This window comes from Megalops cyprinoides, chromosome 18, assembly GCF_013368585.1.
Source record: "Megalops cyprinoides isolate fMegCyp1 chromosome 18, fMegCyp1.pri, whole genome shotgun sequence".
NCBI classification, from domain to species: Eukaryota; Metazoa; Chordata; class Actinopteri; order Elopiformes; family Megalopidae; genus Megalops; species Megalops cyprinoides.
The window spans coordinates 29,465,901-29,491,633 of NC_050600.1; the positions used below are offsets into that span (position 1 = coordinate 29,465,901).

At 42.7% G+C, this 25,733-nt stretch overlaps 1 protein-coding gene across 6 annotated transcripts in view; it reads right to left on the reverse strand.

Annotated features, from left to right (window-relative positions):
- The window catches only part of LOC118793069 (attractin-like), a 179,846-nt gene that overhangs the window by 123,220 nt on the left and 30,893 nt on the right, over positions 1 to 25,733 (reverse strand). For all 6 annotated transcript variants that reach the window (XM_036551024.1, XM_036551023.1, XM_036551022.1 and 3 more), the window contains exons 2-3: positions 10,704 to 10,787; positions 4,524 to 4,637 (exon numbers count right to left, since the gene is read on the reverse strand). In XM_036551024.1, the coding sequence (XP_036406917.1) occupies positions 4,524 to 4,637; positions 10,704 to 10,787 (198 nt within the window). The remainder of the gene's footprint in view (positions 1 to 4,523; positions 4,638 to 10,703; positions 10,788 to 25,733) is intronic.

Below are 25,733 nucleotides of genomic sequence, written 5' to 3' on the forward strand. Positions count from 1 at the left end.
TTACATGCGAAAGGGTTAAAACGAAATTTGCCGTTCAGCACATCTGCGTTTGCCACACCTTTCAGTAATTCAGCCAGGTAAATATCCGCGCTGGAATTACGGAAGGAAGTTGCAGTCAAACTTGATTATATGATTAATTTGCGTTAAAACATTAACGTGTTAAAGTTTCCAGATTAATCTCGAACGAGCGTTAACGCATTAACGTTGACAGCCCTAAAATAAATTAATTGCGGTGATGCGGTAATGAGCTCAACCCCGCGGTAGGCATCTCATGACCGCGGTATTGTGGTGATGTGGTTATCCCAGAGTGTAAGACTTTACCTAACAGACTTTATATCTCATTAGTGAGATTTGGTTTCTTTATTAAGAGTGGCTCTCTGACTGATAGATGAGAGATGAGACTCAAAGCAGAATCGCTCCATCAACCACTGAATATTTCAGCCCCAGTGTGATCCACTGAGTCAGGCAATCACCGTGGCCTGGGTTCGATCCTACCAATGTCATCAGTCTGCAATTACTGGGAGCACACAGTCTGCCTGTACAAAGCTGTGCATGAAGTGTCTTCCTCTGACTTGTGTCTGTGCAGACTTTACCTGGGGACTGAAGTGTAAAAAGAAATGGCGGCTCATACCACACTTTCACTCAAGTGTGTTTACTGCAGCGGTTCAGGTTTGAACCGATACTCGTGGGCATGACTGTAGTGCCTTACCAGGGACTGGGGCCCAGAATCTTCTGGTCACCAGTCCAGGTGTCAGACCAACTGGTCTCCATTGCATGAACGCAACCTTCTCTAGGCACAGAACACAACAGCTCCTTTCCCACCAATATACACCACAGAGTGTCCGTGTTGCTGCAACATGTAACTGATGTACCTCAGAACCGAACACAGAGGTGATGGTGCCTATCCAATCAGAAGCCAAAACAGTGAGCCATTACAGCCTCCTTAAGTAATTGCAGACTAGCATAGTGGTATGTATATCTTCCTTAACAAGGAAATGCTAGGTTTAGCTCTAAATTATTTTTTTTTTCTAGGGTCTTGGAGCTGCAATAACTACAATCTTCTTTCTAACTAATTCTTACTCCTTCAGCTATCCCCTACCTCTGAGCTGGTAGAGATGACTTAACTACCATGTAACCTGGAATTTGTTAGTGGAAAAAAAAATTACAGTTGAATATCCCAATTAACCTCCCTGATTAAACTTCAAGTCCTTGATATATAGTTTTCCTGTTGACCTATGATTCTGCTTTACTCTGTATGGATGTAGACTGCTTCTGTAATAACTGTAATCTTCCAATACTCTGCATGACTGTCATTTCATCCATTTGTTTTACTTTTTGTTCTGTTTTTTTCCCAGCCTGGAAATTGCAGTAAAACATTTAAACATGCTCAAAATTGATGACTTACACCAGTCCACCAGGCTTTGCAATCAAGAATACTCACTCTGTAGTCGACGCTCAGAGGGTGTCCAGGAAAAGAAATTAATGCTTGACACTTGCTGATGTGAGTTTCTGTGGAGGCTGCAGAGTAAGGCCTCTTTGTGGTATGGCTGTGATGTGCATGATGCCCCCATTTATTATTAATCTTTCAATCCGTTTATTTCAGACAGCACTACTAAGACGGGTTGGAGCCAGCCTCTCACGCCTGATGGGAGTCATCTGATTTGATGCCAGCTCCGGCACAGCCTAAACTATAAAAAGCCACTTTCGGTGGGCACTGCTGCCACAAGCATCACTTTTGAGCATATGCCAGGGTGGACTGGGACTCTTAACACAGTACTCCTTTGGTGGTATGCCCCTCCATCTTAAGTCCTTCACACCCCCCTACAAAGGGAGGGTCCTACCAGCTCCAGTCTCACCCCTGGAAAGATGGGAGAGGTGTGCAGTTGTTGCCCAACAATAAAGACACCCCCCGAGAATTTGAAAGTCAGCCGTCCAAATAGGACGCACACTTATCAGACCTTCTTCATGTGATGGGATGTGTCCAGGGGAGGGTTGTGTCTAAAATTGGGGGGGAGCTGGCAAGGACGGCAGGGATCAGAGACAGACACAAGTGGGCTGTTCACAGGCAGAGAGATGCACTCCCACGGTTTTTGAGGAGGAAGCAGTTGGAACAACTCAACTTCGGGGGGAAGCAACCATTTTCACATCTCAACCACAACAGGACCTCAGCCTGATGCAATCCAACCAGGAGCCCAGGAACATAGTTGTACCCGGATAAGTACATGACCACCATGCATGAGAAAGATTCAAAAAATGTGCTGGAAAATTGAATGTAAATGAAGTCAGAGGTTCTTAGTGATTTGATTGTTCATGCTGCACTGAGACTGAGGCTAAGGACTGGAGAGCTTTGCTGTGCACGTTAAAGTACTCAAAAAATGGCCAATGTTAAACAGCTGCCACTACTAGAGACAGCTAATTCCTGCAGTCAGTCACTCAGGGGAAGACACATCTTTTCCTGGGCATGCTTCTTCCAGAACAAAATAAAAAACCTGGTGGTGTGAACATAATCACTCCCACTATGCCTGGGACCGAACATAAAATCTCTTTCAGACTCTGTTACAATCTAATCTGACAGCCCAGGAGGCTGAGAAAGAGCTTCAGACAAATTTGATTTGGCAAGAAGGCTTGCTGGGTATCTCACAGCACAAGAGAAACCAGCTCTTCCCAACTCTGCTTGCCATCTGAAACTGGTGATGAACAGCAGTGTCAGCTCCAATATAGCTGCTGTGACATACCAGTATCCCTCTGGCAACACCCCGCTGGCTGTCAGGCTACTTCACTGAAAGGGGTTGTGGGAGTTTACAGATTGACTCGGATACAAACTGGTCAAAAGCAAGCCTCTTACATAGAAGGCAGGTTCACAGAAAAGGAGATGACAGAAAAAGAACACAAATTTTTTTAAATGAAGACAGAACAAAAACAAAGTAGGTGTTACCTTACTTCCAGATATGATTTCTCCCAGATATTTCCTATTTTGCTGTTGTACTAAAGGATGCCCTTTAAATAATAAATATAAATATCCCAATGGTAGCTCCCATTCACAAACGTTTAGTTTATCTGCTTAGCAGAAGCTCTCATTTGCATTGTACAGTTCACAGTTAATACATGTTGTCCATTAACACAGCTACAGAGGCAAGGCAGGATAACAGTAGTTGCCTACCAGTGAAATTAAGTGGTAACCTTTGGGTTACAAGCCCTGCTCCTCAGCCCTACACCACACAGCTACTTCACAGAGACCTGTGAAACAGACTGAGCCTTTCTGAGAGGTGGCCAACACTGTGGTAACACTGAAAAACAGGAGTGGGGAACTATGGGCTTGAAACATGAAAGGGGAGGGTTTTGGATCAGATGTCAAAAGGGGAGTGCCAGAGCAAAGTACCGCTGTGTTGAACACGTGGCCACTTTCTAACAAACAGACACTGAGACAGACAGTTCCCTTCCAGTGGAGGCCTCAGGCTAACTCAACAGGGAGTGTAGTCACACTACTTAAGTAATGAAATTAAGAATATTATCTATTTAACAACCAGCCTTGCGAGGACTTTAACAGCTGTTGTTTTTACATATTATCTAGTACAGCTGTGTATAGGGTTGGGTATCGTTTGGGTTTTTTACCATACCAGTGCTAAAGCGATACTTTTAAAATGGTGCCGGTGCCTAAATGGTGTCTGAACCGATACTTAAAAAAGCACAAAACAAAGGTTGACGACATTAAAGAATGGCTTTTTTATATTGCTAATATCACTTGTATTTATATGTTGGTTAACTTACCTATTAGCTTTGAAAAACACATCACATATGTTTTCACTCTTTATCTTTGTAGCCATGTGCTTCTATCTACCACATGGAAGCAGCATAGTGCTGTTGCTGTGATATCAACATTGAATAGATACGAGTGGCGTTTTTTCCCCTCGGAAGCATTTCACATGGCCTCGGAAAACTGGAGGTGTGCTCCCGCATCAGGTATGACTAAAGGAGAAAAATACTGGAAGAAATGTAACGCCACATGCCTGGGATCACTATATGGTTACGTTATATGGTTTTATGGTTCGTTATGCTTTCATTAGCGTTATTAAGCTTCTCATAGTTTTCACCGCTGCATTTGCTATATTTTTAATGTTAAATTGCTGTTTCATCAAAGCTAAAATTAGCTAGAATTCTTTCCAGTCTCATGTTCTAATCACACCAGTGTTAGCATATGCGCTAAATGGTAAATGACACCGGTGTGACCGTACTCACGAAAGGGGTAGTGGCACCGAAATGAAGGACCGAAATCTGGGGGACCATATTGGCACTGGGTTTCGGTACCCAATCCTAGCTGTGTATTTGCTGAGGCAAGTCTCACTGAACGGCTTGATCAAGGGAGCAAGCTATGCGGCACCTGGGTCTCAAGCCTGTAAACCCCCTGATTAAACTTTGGGTTTCTCCTGGTTCTGTTTTCAGCGGGAGCACCGTAGCACCCAGCATTTGTGGAGAGAGGGCTCGTACAGAGCAAATTGATTGGCACAGTGCAGTAGACTGCATACCTGAAGGCGGCCAGCAGCGGTGCATAGATGGAGTCTCCGTCGTAAACATACAGGTGGTCCCAGCTGCACTCTGTGGCAAAGTGGTTGAACCGCAGATGCAGGACGGTGTTTGGCCTGGAAGGGACAGGAGAGGGACCAACCTTACCATTATGGTCCAATCACAATGGGCAGTCAAGAGGACTGTGCTGACAGGATTCGGGCCATCACGTCTCCATAAGCCACCCCTGAATCATATTTATTTCAAAATGCAAACAGCACATGATGACATTTTTTAAGTACCAATGTAGCACACAAACACAAAAAGCATGAAGAGTTTGAGCACGGAAAAAAACACTATACAGGACAAAAGAGTGATGAAAACACACACATAAACAGCTGTAACAGAGTGAAAAACTCATTTTTTCAACATTCATTTACTACTGTTCATGATACTCTGCAATAGGAATCACAATCAGGCCATTTGCATTTATTTTTACATTTGATTGTTTTGTAATCAAATGTATTTACATATTTACTCATTTCACTGTGCAATTACTTACTTTTTCAATTATCAGCACTTTATTGCTTTAATCCACTGTGACAGGTTCCATCTTCCATGGTACAGTACTGTGCAGCCATGGTGATATATTAAATACCTGCTGTGGGATAGTATTCTGCAGCAGGACCTGCTCACCAATGTAATTAATATCCTCTAGATAGAAGACCATAATGTGCACTAATGCATATTCCAAGAGACTTACAATGGAGAAGGTTAAAAGAGAGGTTTAATTTTTTTTTTTTTGATGGATGAGGTACCATGGCTCAGATCTAGCATATGAGGCCTCACATCTGTAGGAGTCAGTGTATAATTTTTGAGTGGAAAGAACAGACCTTCATGATGTCTCATGCAAATGAACAAAATATATGATTATTACCAGAACCTTTACATATATAATGTGAAAATTGCTTATGTCAGACTCTGAACACCCTGACATTTTTGATCATCAGTTGAACTTCCAAAGTTCTGCTCTCTCCAGATAACCTGTCATACATATTCATTATCAGTATTACCACTGCTTGTTTGGTTTTGACTGCAGTTGCTATTGTTTTGTGCAGAAATCTTGCAACAGCCAATCATTGCCTACATTGCACCTATACTGTTATGACAAACGTCAAAGATAAATGGTGTGGTAGATCAGGTCAGATAAATATATAATATATCAATGTATCGGTTTCTCTCCCAGAGCCCAGTTTCAAATAAATGGAAGCAATGCCAAACAATCTGTACAAAATCACTGCCCAAAGCATCACCCATCAAGAAGACTGATGCTGACCATATCAAACAAGCACTATATTGTTACCAATAGCTAAAAATGATGTTGACTGAACAAATATCTGCCCTCTCTCGCCCTTTGATGTGGATACTGAGGGGAGCTGAACCTGATAATGAACTTGAACATGGATCGCCCACAACTGTAACAGTGCTCTGTGAGAAAGTAGAAAATTTAATACCATAGATGACGGTCTATATTAAAGGCACCAATGTGACCAGTGATATCAGAATGTCTGTACACAGTTTTACAGCTTAATGGACAAAACAGTAATACTAACAGCCTATGATCTATGATAACGCTAAGTAATGAGCAGTCTGCACATGTAAATCCATGGAAACTGCAATAATGCAGCAAGGTCACAGTCAGTCTACATGTGTGTAGCTCTGCTCTATGGAAACAGCAGTGATAAGCAGTCTACATATATGTAATGGCACTCCATGGAAACAGCAGCAACACAGCACTGATAAGCACTCTACATTAGGGATGAAAGGGTTACCGGTTTCACGGTAAACTGCGGTAAAATTCCTGACGGTTAGTATAACCGTTTCAAATTTTACATTTTCAAATTTTGCTACATATATTTTTCATACCTTAAAATTGGGGTAAAATGGACGTGTTGAAGTGCTTGTAGAGTCCATGTTTTTTGACAGATTGCTTTCAAATTTGGAATGTCATTTCAGCAAGGCTTGTCATTGTGCACAAGAAATTTCAGAATGACTGATACAACAGTGAATGATATTGGCTCATTTGCATGTCAATTAGTAAATGGGCAATATAGCATGTCCAATTGACATTACCTGAATGCGTTTGGACTGTGGTAGAAAAACCAGAATACATTCATTTACATTCATTCATTTAGCAGACGCTTTTATCCAAAGCGACGTACATAGGTTACAGTTCTTTACAATGTTATCCATTTATACAGCTGGATATTTACTGAGGCAACTATGGGTTAAGTACCTTGCCCAAGGGTACAGCAGCAGTGTCCCAGCGGGGATCGAACCGGCAACCTTTCGGTTACGAGTCCTGCTCCTTAACCACTATGCTACACTGCCGCCCAGAGTATAGAATACCCAGAGGAAAGCCACATGAACACAGGGACAAGGTACAAACTGAATGCAGACGCACCCCGAACTTGAAACCTCCATAACGTTAGGCAGTAGTGCTACCCATTTGCACCACTGCACTGCCCCCCACTACATATACGTCAAGCTTAAACATAAGCAGTGCCATAAAATGCAGTGTGCCTTCTTGGGACATTGCAATGAGAAGTGCCAATGCTGTTGGAGGAGTGCAATTTTTGGGTATTTGAAAAAATTCTAAATCAAGGGAAAAATGGCAGAGAACATACCATATTAGCTGAATAGAAAATGACCCCTCATTTTTAACACCTTTTTTTTGGCAAAAGACTTTTTGAACATCAAATCTTATTTATTTAAAGAAATAATTTCATTTGAGACCACCAGGCTTCTAAATAGCTTCATACCCCAGGCTGTGAAGATCATGAACACTCTTGATCCCCCCCCCCCTCACTGAACCATTAATCCCCCTATAGGACCAGACAGACACTATTCTGCACTAGTGCAATCCATTTCATGCTGCACCTGGCACTTTTTGTACAGACAAAAAAAGATCATTTATTGACAGTACATGCTGCTATTCCCCTCCAACTATACCAGAAAGACATGCTGCCATAGAGTCATGCTGCTATTCCCCTCCAAATGTTTACAAAACTGAGTGTATTGTTTATGGATATATGTTGTTTTAATTCTCTTTGTAATTTATATACACTGTTGATATAGGAGAAACTGCATTTCATTCTTGTGCGTGATAAATTGACAATAAAGGAAATCTCAATCTGAAATCAATTTAATAAAATACACTGAATAAAACAAGGTATTCTGATATATTTTCTACATCTGTTAGATGAAATTACCACATTTAAATAAAAATAAAAATAAACTAGTCTATTGCGATTTCTATTACCACTCAACAATCTCAGATAAATGGCACCATCTGCTGTTCTTAATGTATAATGATATTAAAAAGTCTAGTCCACCCATGTAAGACAACCCCACTTTTCAGATGTAATTTCTTAAGTAGAAAAAAACACTGTCTAACATTCAGGCCAATATGGAAAGTCCAAGTGTTCAACAGTATGTAGTGTATTAATTGTGGCAATAGGTCAAAAGGTGCAGGAGATGTGCCTATTTTAAGTGCTACAAACTAATTGTATCTTAGCAGCCATGCTAATGCTAATGACCTACAAAAAATTGGTCAAAATATCTGCTTTTCTTTGTGTGGTCTGTGCCTTGTGACAAACACAAAATGTCATTAAAAACTAAATACATGGACACATGGGTGTTTAAACCTGTTTTTCAGTATAGCACCCCAAAGTGGCAAAATTTCACTAAACTTGCTGTGTGGCACCCAAGCCTAATTGTAAGCATGTGTATCGACTTTTATGCCAATTAACAAAAGCATTGCAGAGATATGGCCACTCTTCCTTTATAGCGACTTCACGGGTGAATTAAATGTGTTTTTGACAAAATCAAAGATGGATGAAACACAAAATGGCTGATGTGGAGGTTTCATAAGTTCCACATAGGATACTTAACTTCAATGATGCACACGAAATTTAGTTGAAATATCTGCTTTTCTGCCAGAGTAATGGGTATTTTAATGATTTTTTAGTGGTATAGCGCCCCCACCAAATTTCATAAAACTTGGTGCATAACCAGTATTGCTAATACCATCAAAGTGTGCCAAGTTTGGCATCACTCCAACAAAGCATTTCTGAGATATGACTCACTTCCTGTTTTGGTGTCTTTGCCATGGAATTTCATTGGACGACAGCGGCCGTATCATTTGCCCTAGCAAAATTCTTTGAATAATTTTTGGTCAGAACCCTCTGTAGATACGGACCAAATTTGGTGGTGATAGGATCAATGTTCTAGGACTAGTTCGCAAAAGTAGATTTTTCGAAGAATTGAAAATATTTTTTTCCCCAAAATCCATTACAGTGGATGACTCAATTCATCATGACCCAGGGATTCAGTGGAAATAAGGATTACCACTCTAGGACAAACTTTTCAAAAGTTATAAGCAAAATGTACTCTGAAATTTGGCCTGTTGGTGGTGCTACAGGGAATGATGGATTGAGCCCAAATTTGGTGCCTGGATATCTTGGACTGTGCTCTATGAGGGTGCCAGATTCCACCAACATCCACCTAGGGCTTCTATGGCCTGCCATAAAAAAACCACTGAGAAAATGATAATACCAAGATGGCCGAAAAACAAAATGGACGACACACAGGTTTCATGCTTTCCCAGCTAGGGTCCTTTACTGTGATGATGCACAAGAAATTTGAATGAAACACCTGCTTTGATTCCAAAGTGATAGGCATTTGATTTTTTTTCTCTGTTTTTCTGGTATAGCGCCCCCATGTGGCCAAATTTAATGAAACTTGGTGGGTACCCGATATTGCCCCTGGCAATAAAGTATACCAAGTTTGGTGTAACTCCAACTAAGGGTTGCTGAGCTATGGCTCACTTCCTGTTTTGGTGTCTTCGCCATGGAAATTCATTGGATGACAGCAGCCACATCGTTTGCCCTAGCAAAATTGTTTGAATAACTTTTTGTCAGAACCCATTGTAGATGATACGTACCAAATTTGGTGGTGATAGGATCAACGGTCTAGGACTAGTTCGCAAAAGTAGGTTTTTTGAAAAATTCAAAATGGCGGAAAATCCAATATGGTGGACTTTAACGCCAATGGGTGCATTCGAATCGTCAAGACCCAAGGATTCAGGTCACAGATCACAACCATAGGACGAACGGATCAAAAGTTATAAGCAAAAATGTACCTTAAAGTTTTGGCCTGTTGGTGGTGCTACAGAGTTGAATGGATTGACCCCAAATTTGACACCTGAATACTTTTGACTGTCCTCTATCAATGTGCCAAATTTCATAAAAATCCATCAAGGGGTTCTATGGGCTGCCATAGACCACAGGCAAAAGTATAATAATAATAGTGAAAAATTCTAACAATTACAATAGTAATTGTCAGAATTTTTATAATAATAAATAATAATTTCTTATCTGCAATATGCACAAAGTGTAGTTACCTCTCATGGCCACATGGTGCCACCTTTAATGTTAATGCACTTGATATGGTTTTCATATGTTTACATATGTTTGTATTGGCTATGTTATTATTTTAATGTTTATGCAAACAAAAAGTGCATAGTGCTGCTAATTTTATTTGTGGTTTTCAATATAAAACTTGGTGAAATGATTTCAGTTTGTGTATCAGTACTTGTTGAACATTTTCAGCACATTTTAACAATACCGCAATAATACTGATAACCGCAATAATTTTGGTCACTATAATCCTGATATTAAATTTTCATACCGTTTCATCTCTAGTGTACATGTGTGTAACAGTGTTCTATGGAAACAGTAGCACAGCAGTGATAAGCAGTCTACATGTGTGTAACGGTGCTCTATGGATACAGCAGTAACACAGCAGTCATAAGCAGTCTACATGTGTGTAACGGTGCTCTATGGAAACAACAGTAGCACAGCAGTGATAAGCAGTCTACATGTGTTTAATGGTGCTCTATGGAAACAGCAGTAGCACAGCAGTGCTAAGCAGTCTACATGTGTGTAACGGTGCTCTATGGAAACAGCAGTAGCACAGCAGTGATAAGCAGTCTACATGTGTTTAATGGCGCGCTATGTAAACAGAAATAATGCAGTGCACTGGATTTGACACCATCAAGATGAGCAGTGCTATTATCAGTCAAAACGTGCAATACAGAGAAAACACAGTCATGGCCGCAGCATTATCACAGGAGTACTCACTGTCCCTTGATTAGCCAGGTGCACTTGGTCTTGTACTTGTAGTTCCCTGGTCCGTCAGTTAGGAACCCAGAGGGGTCAGTCAGTCTGAAGAGTGAGAGCAGGAACAGTCAGAGCACACCAAACCACTACAGGCTAAACACCATCTGCTGCTCAACACCTGAGGGCTGTGGGTTCAAATCCCAGCAGGACAGAGTGTACTAGCATCCTTGTGGTGGACAAGGTGCTTCATGTTGATAAGCTATAAAAATGGGTTACAGAAGGGTCTAAATGTATGTTGGTGCAGAAGCAACTATGGGTAAGGGTATCCACTAGCAAAATAAATAATGAGACTACCATTACAGTCATGATCATCACAAATGTTATCGTTATCATTATTATCATCAAGTAATCATAGTAAGAGTCACATTCACCATCACAATCACCTTTATCATCACCATCACCATTGCCATCGTAATCTCCATCATCATCATAACCACCATAACAATCATCATAGTAAGAGTCAAAAATCACCATCACTATCAAAATATTCACTTAGTAAGCATCACTGAAGATATGCTGACAGCAACAAAGGTAAGAGCACCATCTTTGATGAGTACTTCTCTGCACTGCAGACAACTGCTTGGAGACCACCTGCTTGTAGGCAGGCATTGGAGTGACCGGCAGAGGAACTGCATTTACAACACAAATCATACTGTTGAGAAAAGCATGAATGAGAGTTCCCTGCAGTCCAGATGACCACTGGTGGGGAAAGTGTGCTTCTGAGCTCTCACTGACAGCCCAAATCAGAGACAGCCCACTCAGTTCTCCTAGGGATGCCTGCACATGCTGGTTTTTTGTTCCAACCAAATTCTCTGTTGCTTAATCAGTCTAATGAGTTAATTATCTCTACACAGCAATACCTGCACATCTCCCAGAATGTACTGCAGTAAATCCTTCCTTGATCATATGGCAGAAGTGTGTATTTAATTGTCTGTAATTAATCATTTTTAAACTGTAAACTGCAAAAGAAAATGAGTAAATGACAGGACTAATTCATGAGGCATAGAAAAACATAACAGGTTGGCCCTGCTACATTTGAGAGAGAGGCGAGAGACAGGTTTATGTTGACAGCATGCACAGGACCTGGCTACTGTAGTGCCACATTTTTCCTGCACACAGCTTTACAGCGGCATGGCCTGAGGGGTGGATGGACACTGTCTCACAGTGGGGGGACTGCACACTGGGGACTCCAGATCTCTGGAACAGGCTAAGAATGAGGGAGGTTCTACCATCCAATTGTAGCCAAAGATTAAAGCTGATCCCTGAAAGAGGGAACGCTATGGCCTATCACATTTGTTGGCTACAGCAGAGAAGGCCTGGGACTGCTGGGTGTCAAGTACTTACAGAGGTTCCCTCAGAGAGTAAAACCCAGAGAAAGCTTGTTCAGATGTAAAAAGCGGATGTAAATCAGCCATATTGTGTGTGCTTGGGACCTGCAACTTTAGATTATTCCTAGAGTTCATTTTAAAGCACTTAGTGACATCTTCCAAAGCTTTAAAACTGACTTTCTTGTAATAATTAGATGCACATGTTGAATGTATCAACAAATAATTTTTGTTAGACGTCAACCCTAGGTGCTCTTTAGATACATGGGGACTAGTGGGAAACTACAGGCTGGCAAAGACTACAACATGCATTTGCTATATGCAGCAATGTCGTCCAGGTCAGCCGTAATAAAATTTGCTTATGTTGAACACAGAGACTTTTTATGTATAACTACCCTAAAGAGAAAACATACTGCCATACTGACAATGTCCGGAGAATCAGGTCCGGACATTGCCCGGAGTTGCCCTTTCACACATGTAGCAGACAACAGGAGATTGTCGGTGTCAAGGCCCGTCCACATTTAAAGCAATTCGCTCATCGCCCTCCACACAGCAAAACACCTCACAAATTTCACTTGACAAATTTGGTGGGGGGGTAAGTTTGGCTATCCTGTTAGTAGCAAGTGTAGTTGTGGTGCAGTGACGTAGCCAGCAAGCAATTCAGCTAACTTGTGAAGTCAACTGTGATGAAATGGCGTAGACATTGCGTTGTGTATGCTCTCCACCAATTTAATTACCTCCCGTTTTTTGCCGTTCATGTTCTGAATACAATAAGGTCACCCAGACATCGTAAAATCATATAAATGTTTTCATGCCAACGTTAGCCTGGCTATCCCAGCAATCTGTGGTGTCCGAAAATGTTAGTGGTTAGCCTATCACCTAGCTTAGAGTGTTTAAATGAAGATCTACAGGGGTCTGTTTGTCTCAGTTAAGTTAATGTAACATAGTAATAACAAATCGTGTTGATGTAGATACAAATGGTTACCCATACATATTTTAATCATATACGTCATGTACCAAACACATCACACGCTGAACTGATTGGTTCTCACGTGGTTCTCATTTGCATAAAGTTGGGATTTCGCCATCTCAATTTCGCTTGCTTCTGAATGAGAGCGAAGCAAAATTCGTTGCAGTTCCCCTGCAATGATTTTTGCGTCGCTCATTCAGGTAGTATGGGGGCAAAATTCGCTCTGATTTCTCACTCTGATTAATGTTTATTCAGTTGGAAAGTCTATCCTCTTGGCTCAACTCTCTTGGCTCAGTTATCAAATCACATGGCTTCTCCTATCACTGCTATGCTGACGACATCCAACTCTTTCTCTCTTTCCCTCCCTCTATCTCCCAGGTCAACGAAAGAATGCCTCTGCATGCCTGGCTGACATCTCCAAATGGATGTCATCCCACCATCTAAAGCTGAACCTCAGAAAAACAGAACTGCTCTTCATCCCAGCCAGCCCTTCCCCCCTGCATGACCTCTCCATCACCGTCAATGGCACCACAATACCATCCTCTCAGTCAGCAAAGGGCTTGGGCGTCATCCTCGACAGCAACCTGGACTTCAAGGAGTACATTGCTCGCACGTCACGGGCCTGCCGATTCCTCCTCCACAACATCAGGAGGATTCGTCCGTTCCTGACAACATACGCGACGCAGCTCCTTATCCAGGCCACAGTTCTCCCTCGACTGGACTACTGCAACGCTCTCCTCGCAGGCCTCCCAGCCTGTACCACCCAGCCTCTCCAGCTCATCCAGAATGCAGCTGCCCGACTAATCTTCAACGTCCCCAAATTCTCCCATGTTACTCCCCTGCCGAAATCCCTCCACTGGCTTCCTGTCGCTGCCAGGATCAGATTCAAGACCCTGACCCTCGCCTTCTCTGCAATCAACAGGACAGCCCCTGCCTACCTCCAAGAACTCATCCAGCCCTACACACCAGCCCGACCCCTGCGCTCAGCAGCAACTGGACGCCTCGCTCCTTGCATGGTCAAGGCAGGAGGTGCTCGTTCTGCCAGACATCGGCGTTTCACCTACATCGCTCCCCAGTGGTGGAACGAACTCCCTGTCCCGCTACGGACAGCTCCTTCACCCCATTCCTTCAGACAGGGCCTGAAGACGCACCTCTTCAGACTCTACCTGGACTGACCCAGCACACAATTGCTGCCCCCCCCCCCAATCAGTGCTGTCATAAATTGCTGTGCTTTTTAAATTGTGCTTTTTAAATTGTTTCTTGTTGCCGCCTTTACCCTGACGCTCATTGCGCCATTTGAAGTTGTTGGAAGTTTGCCGTTTGAAGGTGTATCGTATTAGTTGCCCTATAGGCTGTAATTGTACAAATCTGATAGTACTGTGTCCTCAAACAGACCTTGCTCTCATCTGAGAACTGTCTCATTGTGGAACTGTACACATCCTGTCCCCGTACTGTCGCTATACTTACTGTATGCACTTTTGTAAGACGCTTTGGATGAAAGCGTCTGCTAAATAAATAAATGTAAATGTAAATGTAGCCACCTCTCTAGGTCTGTAGTCACCACTCTACCACCACTCTACCACTGTAGTCATCTTGAGCAATGTCCCGCCCACAGCACTCTCTGATTGGTTACACGCCATGAGTAATAGCCTATCAACACTGAAGGCTACAGTGCCACAGACGGGCACAGAGGAACACATTTGCAGACTGGAGCAGCTCTGGTGAGTGAGCGAAGCTGTGTTTCGAAGGTATGGAAGCAGATATTGCCGAAGTTGCGAAAAACATCACAATCCTCTACGCTGAAGTTGCAAAAACACCACAATCATATGATCTATTTCTACAATGACAAGCATGCCCAGTTTCCAAGTTAGACTGAAAATGCCTAAATAATGCACTTTGTTGCAGTGATATACAGCTAACTACAACAAGATAATAGAGTTTATTTGTAGTGTTAGCTATATCTTTGAGTAACATAGGAGCCAGTGCAACTGGAACTTATTTTAGCAACCATATTGCGAACGTAACATTACTCGCCTGTATGAATTGGTGTTTTTACATGTTATAGGTAGCCAATGGTCATAATAATGTAAGGTAATATTGAGTCTCGAAGAGCTAACTTGAATGCGATAGCGAACGTCAACAAGTTAATTTGTTGATCCATAATTTAGCCAGCTGACTAGCAAAAAAATTGATAGGCTATAACATTATTTCTTGCACGTCATACTCTCAGTCTCAACCCGCGGGGACAGGGGGAGGGGGGAATAATCACACTCAAGTTTGGACCAGCAAAATGGACTAAGTGTGAAAACAGCCTAACAGAACATATGCACGTATGGTCTTTCTGGATTACAGCTCTGCTTTCAACACGATCCGGCCAATGAGGCTGACTGTGAAGTTGGCAGACCTTGGAGTGCCAACACCCACCTGTAACTGGATTTTGGATTTCCTTCCAAACAGACCACAGGTGGTGAGGATGGGCAATAAGGTCTCTGCTGAGCTCACAGTCAGTACAGGAACCCCCTCAGGGCTGCTGCCTCAGCCCCAAACTGCCCTGTACACTTATGACTGTGTTTCCATCCAGAACAACAACATCATTATTAAATATGCAGTTGACACGACCATCCTCGGCCTCATCAAGGGTGGGGATGAGTCACCATACAGGGAACAGTTTAACAAAATCATTGTCTATGGAGAGGACAATGGCCTTGTTCTTAACATAGAGAAAACCAAAGAACTCATTCTGGACTTCAGGAGGAGAGCCCTCCCCTCTGCAGCCTCTCACCATCAAGGGAACTGAGGTAGAGCGGGCTGACAGTCACAAGTTTCTAGGCCTTCACGTGTCAAAAAACCTGAGTTGGGCCATAAACACTGTGACAACATTAAAGAAAATGGAATAAGCTCCCCGCCAATCTGAAAACCTGCACAGACTTCCATATTTTCTCTCGTGAAGTTAAAAAATGGATTTTAAGTAACCAGTCTTGTCAGCATTAATTCGACATTCTGATGACCTGATTTTATCATTTTGGATATATGTATGTAATATTTTGATATCTGTATTCTGTCATGTGTTTATTCCTATGAAGTGTGTTATTGTGTGTCTGTGTATATGTGTGTGTGTATATGTGTGTGTTTCTGTGTGCGCCTGTGTGGGTATGAAGGATGTTGGCCTATTTGTAGTGGTGATGTTAGGTTTTGTTTTGTGTTTTATTGTTTCCTTCACCTGCCCAGGGACTGCAGATGGAAATTAGCTAGTAGCTAAATCTGGTACAAAGCATCTTTCCTCTTTTTGAGGTTAATGTGTTTTGTACATGGTCCCTGATATAAATAAATGCAATAAATAAACAGTGAAGAAAGCACAGCAGTGGCTTCACTTCATCAGGCTGCTGAAGAAGGCCGGACTCAGATGTCAGCCCCTCATCCAGGCCTACAGAGGACTCACTGAGAGCGTTCTCACCAGCAGCATCACTGTGTGGTTTGGAAACACCACCCAGGCTGAGAGGAAACGAGCCATCAAAACTGCAGAGAGAATCATCGGCTCTGACCTCCCCTCCATGGACACACTCTACACACAGCGCTGTAGGAGAAAAGCACAGAGCATCCTCAGTGATTGACATCACCCAGCTCACTCTCTGCTCAGGTGGAAGAACTCAGGATACAACCTGAGACACCACAGCCCAGAGAGCATCACCATTCACAAGGCATGCTTCCACAACAGCCTTTTTCAAGCCACTGTCAGAATGACTGCTAAGGACATCAAGGCGGGAAGGAAATACCATGCCCCCCACCTCACTCACACCATGGACACTTAACACCTCACAACACTCTTGCACCTTACGGACTGGGTTTTAGTACTCAACTACCTCACCCCCCCCACAGAGTCTTCCACAGTCCATTGGTTTGTCTTGGGTTGTGCAATATTTTCAACAGTGCAATAATTTACTGTGCAATAATTCATAGTGTGTATTTGTATATAGTGTGTACAATGTGTATTTATTCAGAGTGTGTATTTTTTATACAGGTGTTTATTACTTATTTCTTATGCTGCTTTTAATTGCCTCTCTGTTTTTTTTTTTATATAAAAAGCTGACTGAGCTACACACAAAAAATCCTATGCACCTGTACTGTTCTGTACCTGTGCAAATGGCAATAAAATCTGTATCTTGAATCTTGAAAAAGGTAAACAGCCTGAGGACTGCGTCTCCTACAGGCTAATATCTTTACTAGATGTGGATCTGAAACTCCTCTCTAAAATACTTGTGATACGATTGGAAGGCTTACTTCCTCTGCTTATTAATGAGGACCAAACTGGTTTTATTAAAGGTTGTAATTCATGTAACAACAGGTGCAGGTTACTGAACACAGTCTAGTTTTTTCATCAGCAGTCAATAGATGGTCTGGTTGTTTCACTGGATACTGAGAAGGCATTCGATTGTGTTGAATGGCCCTACGTTATATACGTTACATAAATTTGGTCTAGGTGAAAACTTTATTAGATGGATCAAGTTACTCTATAATAATCTTGTTTCTGCAGTACTTACCAAACGTTTGCGATCTCCCAATTTCCACATTTGGAGAGGTAAAAAGCAGGGCTGTCCTCTCTTACCTCTACTGTTTGCCCTAGCCATAAAGCCGCTCGCCGAGGCAGTTAGGATAAACCCTGACAAACATGGCCTAACCATTGCAGACAGACAGCATAAGATTACTCTTTACACTCATGACGTCCTAATCTTTCTAACTAAGCCTGAGGTGTCCATTTCCACTCTTATTGAGACCATCAAAAAGTTTAGTGCTTTTTCAAGTTACAGAATAAAACAAAAACCTCAAACTTCATCTTCCTTCCCTTTCAAATGGTCCCCAGTGGGCTTCGTATACTTAGGAATATATACACTCAGTGACCACTTTATTAGGTACACCTGTACACCTGCTCGTTGATACAAATTTCTAATCAGCCAAATATCTGGCAGCAACTCAGTGCATAAAATCATGAAGACATAGTCATGAGGATCAGTTGCTGTTCAGACCAAACATCGGAATTGGTAGGAAATCTGATTTAAGTGACTTTAACCATGGGATGACTGTTAGTGCCAGACGGGGTGGTTTGAGTATCTCAGAAACTGCTGATCACCTGGGATTTTCTTGCACAAAAGTCTCTAGAGTGTATAGAGAATGGTGCAAAAAACAAAAAATATCCAGCAAGCGGCAGTTCTGTGGGCGAAAATGCCTAGTTAATGACAGAGGTCAAAGAAGAATGGTCAGACTGGTCCAAGCTGACAGGAAGGCGACAGTAACCCAAATACTAATAACCACACTTTACAACAGCGCTATGCAGAAAAGAATTTCTGAACATACAACACGTCAAACATTGAGGTGGATGGGCTACAGCAGCAGAAACCTCTGGATACCACTCCTGTCAGCTAAGAACAGTAAACTGAGGCTATGGTGGGCACAAGCTCACCAAAACTGGATGGTAGAAGATTGGAAAACATTGCCTAGCCTGACGAATCTCGAATTCTGTTGCTACATGCAGATGGTAGGGTCAGAATTTGGCGTAAACAACATGAATCCATGGATTCATCCTGCCTTGTGTCAACGGTTCAGGCTGGAGGTGGTGCTGTAATGGTGTGGGGAACATTTTCTTGGCACACATTAGACACCTTAATACCAATTGAGCACACAACAAAGCACACGTCATCTCAAACAATGAGTTCAGTGTACTCCAATGGCCTCCACAGTCACCAGATCTCAATCCAATAGAGTACCTTTGGGATGTGGTGGAATGGGATATTCGCAGCATGAATGTGCAGCCAACAAATCTGCAGCAACTGCATGATGCTATCATGTCAGCATGGAGCAGAATCTCTGAGGAATGTTTCCAGCTCCTTGTTGAATCCATGCCACAAAGAATTCAGGCCATTCTGGGGGCAAAGGGGGGTCCTACCCAATATAAGAGAGGTGTACCTAATACAGTGGTCACTGAGTGTATGACACCCATTTTTGTCCAAACGTATAAAACAAATTTTGTGCCCCTATTTGAACACGTTAGACTGGATTTAGAAAGATGGAACGTCGTCCCTACTTCTTAGTTGGGTTGTGTTGCTCTTTTAAAAAGTAACATTCTCCCTAGGTTGCTATATCCAGTTCAGATGATTCCAGTTATCTTCTTACATAAAACTATCAAAAACCTGAATAGCTGGTTTACTTCATTTATATGGGCTAAGACAAAGCCACGCCTCATAATAAATACGTTATGTCTCTCAACCTCAGAGGGAGGTTGCACATTATAGCTGACTGGGTGCATAATAAGCGCACATCTCTATGGTTTGATATAGAAAGCGCCATGTCCAAATTTCCGTAAACAAACGTATTATTTATTAAAAAGCTTAAATCTCTGAAGTCTGCCTGCAATAACTAGATTACAGTCTGCATTGTTAAAGCATGGCGGCCTATTAGAGGATTAGAGGGTAGATCTCAAATCACCTCTGTCTTTACTCCAATATGCGAGAACCCTGATTTCTTATCAGGAACAACAGACCGTAGTTTCCGGGTTTGGGCAACTAAAGGGATTTCTAATATGTATGACTTATTAGATGGATCCACTTTAATGTCTTTTAGCCAATTAACCAAAAAATATAATATTCAAAAACAGGAATTTTTCCGTTACTTACAGATAAGGGATTTTGTTAAGGGTTTTTTTTTAAGAAGACTACAGTCCTTGCCAACCAAAGTGTCTCTCACACAGAGAGGCAACTTTTCTTATTACAGATGAGCAATTCCATAAGCTCTTTCTACAGTGTGCTCAAAGAGTATGGTACTATAAGCCTTTCACCTAAAGGAAACATGGGAAAGGGAACTCAACATAGAGATCACGGAAGATGAATGGAATGATGCTTGGAAGATTGCGAGAACCTTGAGTGTCTGTAACAAAGTAAAAGCAATTCAACTCAAGATTTTACACAGAGCCTACATATCCCCCTCCCAACTTCATAAGTTTAATGCTAACTCCTCCTCCCAATGTCCCAAGTGCAAAATAGAGACAGGTAGTCTCACCCATTGCCTGTGGTTTTGCAGGAAAATACAGCTATTCTGGGAGATTATAGGGCAGGAAATTAATAAGATCTTATCCATTACTGTAGAGTGTGAGGGCTGCCCCCTAATAGTCGACCAAACATTTTCATTGGTCGGTTAGTCACAGAAAAAAAAATCCCTCAAACTCCATTTGGGAGCTGCACCTTGACGTTTAAGTTTTTAGACTATGCCGGGCAGGAGATCATCCAAAGTGTGGCATCATGCATGCAAAGATTCGTCTATCATTCATCGACCTCAAACATGACTTATCATCCCAGTTTTATTTAGTACCAATATATAATATGTAGTTTATTATGTCTCCTTTTCTACCATTACTATGTAGTATGGTCCCTCTAAACACACTGAGTCTCCCAAAAGCTGTCTCCAGGGTGAACTCACACACACACACACACACACACAGAAGTAGAACAGGGAGTATAGGAAGGCAGGAATTTTCCACCTTCAGCCTCCCCTCCTATCGAATGCGCTGAGCACACACGACTCCTGAATCCTCACAAAGCCAACCTGACATCATCAGCCTCAATGTTGTGCTGTGAGAGACTTCAGACAATCTTATCTTCAGGCCACATGTCATTCCTGCCCTCACACTTATTGGCAGAGCGAGTTAGTGCTGCTGTAGTTACACAATATCAGAGGCAAATACTAATACTGTGTGTACATTGTAAGGGCCTATATGTCTCACTACATTATATATAGTAGCAGTCACGTTTGGACACACTTTTATTTCTTTATTTTTACTATTTTCCAAATTTTAGGAGAACAGTAAAGACATCAAAACTATAAAAAACACAAATGGAATTATGCAGTGAACAAAAGTGTTACAAACAAATCAAATCTCTTATATATTGTTTGTCTGAGAAACAAATTTCAAGCATTTAAACATAAGTCTTTAGATCAAAATGTCTTTGAATGCATGTTTCCCATTTTCTTAATCACGTGTTTTGACTGGTACTGTATGCATACATACTGTACATACATGTGTGTATATACTGCCACATTATGTGTGTATGTATACATATAAATATATAATACACACACCTCCTTCTCTTGTTTTCTCTCCCTCTAGCTGTCTTCACAGCATTTATGGTATGCTGGCATCTGCCTTGGCAGCTTAAGTTCAGGCATGAGAAATGGGCAAAACCTTCCAGTGAGGGATATCACAAGCATGCAAAGAACTGTGTATTCTAGGGTCAAAGGTCAGACATCATGGATTCAACACTGCTATGTCATGTCTGTGCACTCAAGCCATATACATGACATCATGCAAGCATGTGCAGACTCTGTGAGAATGAGCTGGTGGCAATTCAGATCACCAGGATGGGGCAAGGGGATAGAAAGCACCGCAAATCCAGACAAAACAATGAAGGAATCTCAGCTTGTCTTTGTTGATGTTGTTGGTTCCTTTGTGCAACTTATTCTACAGAAATAACTTGTCTTCTAAAACTCAGAGCCAACTATGTTTTCAGTGGATTAAACTAAGAAATAGAAATAAAATGGTAGTTGTGGAGACTCCTCTGGAAGTTTTTTTGGCTGGGGCTTGCAGCTTACTCATTAACGCTTAGATGAATGTTTAGTCTTGAAATTTGTTTACAGATGTCAAGGGAAAATCCAAATTTAAACGCAGCCCAAATGATCCCCGACAATATCCCAATGTGTAAGTCCTCTTTCACCAGTATCCAGTGAGAAACGTCAAATTGTCATTGGTTCAAGATATCCAGTGCAGCGCCCACCTGTTCCCAACACGGCGATTTCCTGCACTAAACGTAGTGGTGAAAACAAGCAAAAAGACACCCCAAAACAAAGTCATGATGGCTGAAGAGGGAAGACATTGCACTGTATAGCAGACTCTGGCACCCATCAGAAACAGGAGAGGCATCTGGAGACCAGAGTGAATGAGGTAAGCCAGTTTGCTTTTGCATGTTCTGGCCTTGCCTTGCACCATAACCATAATAATTTCTGGAAGGTCTTCACTGGAGCGTGGACCACTTATGTGTGCACCAGCTCACACAGCCACCTGGGGGAGCTGCTCTGGGCAGAAAGATTGTGTGCCTGGAAGAACAGTAGAGGTACAGACCTGGGCTTGAAGTTAAGGGCGTACTCACACTTGGCCCGGTTGCCTTCCGTGCCTGAGCACAATTGTCCTCCCTCCCCACTCCCCCGCTGGCTTGTGCTCACATTGCGCTTTTAACGTTCCGGGCCCAAGCACGCTTACATCATCACGATGCAAACTTTTTGTGTTGAAGAAAAGTGCTCTCACACAGCACAATGGAGTTCATGATTGTACTTACTTTGTAGCTTATTTGAAGTAATTTTGGGCGCGGTGACACATGGCCCTCTCACATGCCTTATAGATTTATCGATTATGCAATGCAGCGATTTTCAGTTAATCATGCTGCACGTATAAGAAGATTTTTAAGGAGGCAGCTGATGTTTCAGTCATTATGCTAAGGGCCAGACCAATATTTTTGTCAAATTTGTGTCAGATTACAGTAGCCTAATCACAATAATGTTAGCTAATGTTAACCAGTACCTGTACCGGGGACTGCCCTTCCCCCCTCGCCATTCTCCCCAACCATCACAACTGACCAGGTGAAGAGGCAACTGGAAAGACTCCACTCAGGCAAAGCTGCAGACCCCGATGGCGTGGGGACTGAGGTGCTTAAGGGTTGTGCTGAACAGCTTTGTGGAGTCTTCCAAAACATCTTCAGTCTGAGCCTGAGACTTGGAAAGGTTCCCGCGCTATGGAAAACATCATGTCTGGTCCCTGTGCCCAAGAAGGGGCGCCCCAAGGTCTTAAATGACTACAGGCCAGTGGCATTAACATCACATGTGATGAAAACCCTGGAGAGGCTTGTCCTCTCCCACCTCAGACCCCTGGTCAGACCAGCATTGGACCCCCTGCAGTTTGCTTACAAGGAACGCATCAGAGTGGAGGACGCCATCATATACCTGCTGCACCGGGCCTACTCCCATCTTGACGAGGCTGGAAGCACTGTGAGAGTCATGTTTTTTGACTTCTCCAGTGCCTTCAACACCATACAGCCTTTATTGCTGGGAGACAAGCTCAGGTGCATGCGAGTGGACGCCCCACTTGTGACCTGGATTACTGACTACCTGACCAACAGACCACAGTATGTGAGACTTGGGAGCAGTGTGTCAGAGACAGTACTGAGCAGCACAGGGGCACCCCAGGGGACCGTCCTCTCTCCCTTCCTGTTCACCTTGTACACCTCTGACTTCAGGTACAACTCAGAGTTATGCCACCTTCAGAAGTTCTCTGATGACTCGTTATCGCAGGGTGTATCAAGGGGCAACAGGACAGGGAATACAGGGGACTGATAGACAGCTTCGTGGAGTGGTGCAGCCTGAACCATCTACAGCTAAACGTCAGCAAGACGAAGGAGCTGGTTGTGGACTTCCGCAAGTATAAACCTGCTCGGACCCCTGTCGCAATCTATGGAGTAGAAGTTGAAGTAGTCCACTCCTACAAATACCTTGGAGTGCACTTAGATGACAGGCTGGAGTGGACTACGAACACAGAGGCCCTTTACAAGAAGGGCCAGTCGGCTTTACTTCCTGCGGAGACTACGATCCTTCAACGTCTGCAACAAGATGCTGCAGATGTTCTACCAGTCTGTGGTTTCCAGTGCCATCTTCTACACGGTGGTGCGCTGGGGGTGTGGTCTGAAAGCTGGGGATGAAAACAGACTGAACAAGCTCATCAGGAAAGCCAGCTCTGTCATAGGTGGCGGAATTGAACTGGACTTACTAGGGGCGCTGGCGGAGAGAAGGATGTTTAACAAGCTGGTGAGCATCCTAAACAACACCTCCCATCCTCTCCATGACGGGCTTGTGAAGATGAAGAGCACCTTCAGTGGCAGGCTGATCTCCCCAAAATGTTCCACTGAGAGGCACAGAAGGTCTTTTCTGCCTGCATCCATCAAACTATACAACTCCTCCCCTCTCTGCTGCAACATGGGATTGACTGGCACCTGATGCCCTGTGCTGCCCCCCCCCCCCCCACCACATAATTGTTGCACATGGGACAATAACTGTTCTCTAGCCATCTGGTCAGGATTTGCACTATACAGTTATCATTGTTTTGAATATTGTATTCATTTTATACTGTGTATATAATCATAGCACAAGCATGATAACTTCTCAACGCATAATTGCACAAACTTCTTTCTATTTGTTGTATTTTATACCTCTTTATTTATTTTATTCAATTTATTCTTTTGTTGTATTTGATGTGTGCCGGACGGTGCAGTTGTGACACTCAAATTTCCTTCGGGATTAATAAAGTATTTCTTATTCTTATTCTTATTCTTAGGCCTACTACTCATGTGTGCGCATCTGTCATCATTACAACAACAAACATCTTTATTACTACTTGGATAATACACTTTTAAATTCATTCGAGAATATTTGAGTTAATAACGGGTCTGGTTCTCAACTTATTGATGAACGTGAATTGTAGTCTGCGAGTCAAGCAGCTCCAAATTCCTCTCTCAACATCAGCTGCCTCCGTAAAAATCTTCTTATACATGCGGCATGATTAACTGAAAATCGCTGCATTGCATAATCAATGCTAACTGGCTGGGGCGCTAACGTTAGCTATCTAGCGATATATTTGACAAACATAGCTAGTTAGCTAACAGGCTACCTAACTGAACGATTGTTGAAGACGAGCTACTTAAACAGGCTGGCTGCTTCATTTGTGACTTTTACTCTGACTAAGCCCCTGACAACAGCAATGCTTACATTGCCACGTAAAGTATGGTTAGTTTTATTTCACTTGCTAGTAATCAAGCTAATGTGGGGATCCACAGTTATTTTTAGGTATAGATCTACAGAACTAACCAATCAAACATCATTTTGGAGGTAGCCAACTTGTTACATTTAAGGAAGTCAGCTAGCTAATCAAATGATGGTTTAAAGGATTTATTATGACTGGGCATGTAACTAACAGATATCCAGCTAACTGTTGCTATAACAGATATATCTGTTAAATGGGACAGTCACATCATTGACGTCATGTTCGAGTTCCATGCTCGGGCATGGTTAGCGATCACACTAGATGTGTACTGAGCCCAAGTCCAACTGAGCCGTGCTCGAGCTCACATCTTCAACTCTTCTACTCTTCTACTACAAAATGAATGGGGGCACCCATCCCACAGCATGTTTGCCTTTTACAGACAGGCTTTTATTGCAGGCTTGAGCTGGCTTTGTGCCAGGATATGAGCACTGACTGCTCTACACTCCTTTCAGCAGTTCAGCATGTTTCCCACCCCTGTGCAAAGCACCTTGTTCTCCCATCTCTCTATCATTATCACAGCAGCCATCCTTTTTAGGATTTTTCCCCCTTTTGTGCAACCCTGCTGATGGAGTTGCCAGTTGTGCAGTGGGTTCGTCTGACCATGACAGCCTCCGCTCTCAGGAAGCAGCACTGAAGCGAGACTAATGCAGTCTTCTAGTACACTCACTCACATTCCCCACCCCTATCCTGCTTCCTCAAAGTCAACAAATCGCTGACTGAACCACTCAGGGACACCAGCAGTCATCCTTCCTCAGGCAAGCGGCTACATGTGTGTTGTGAGTCTGCCCAAA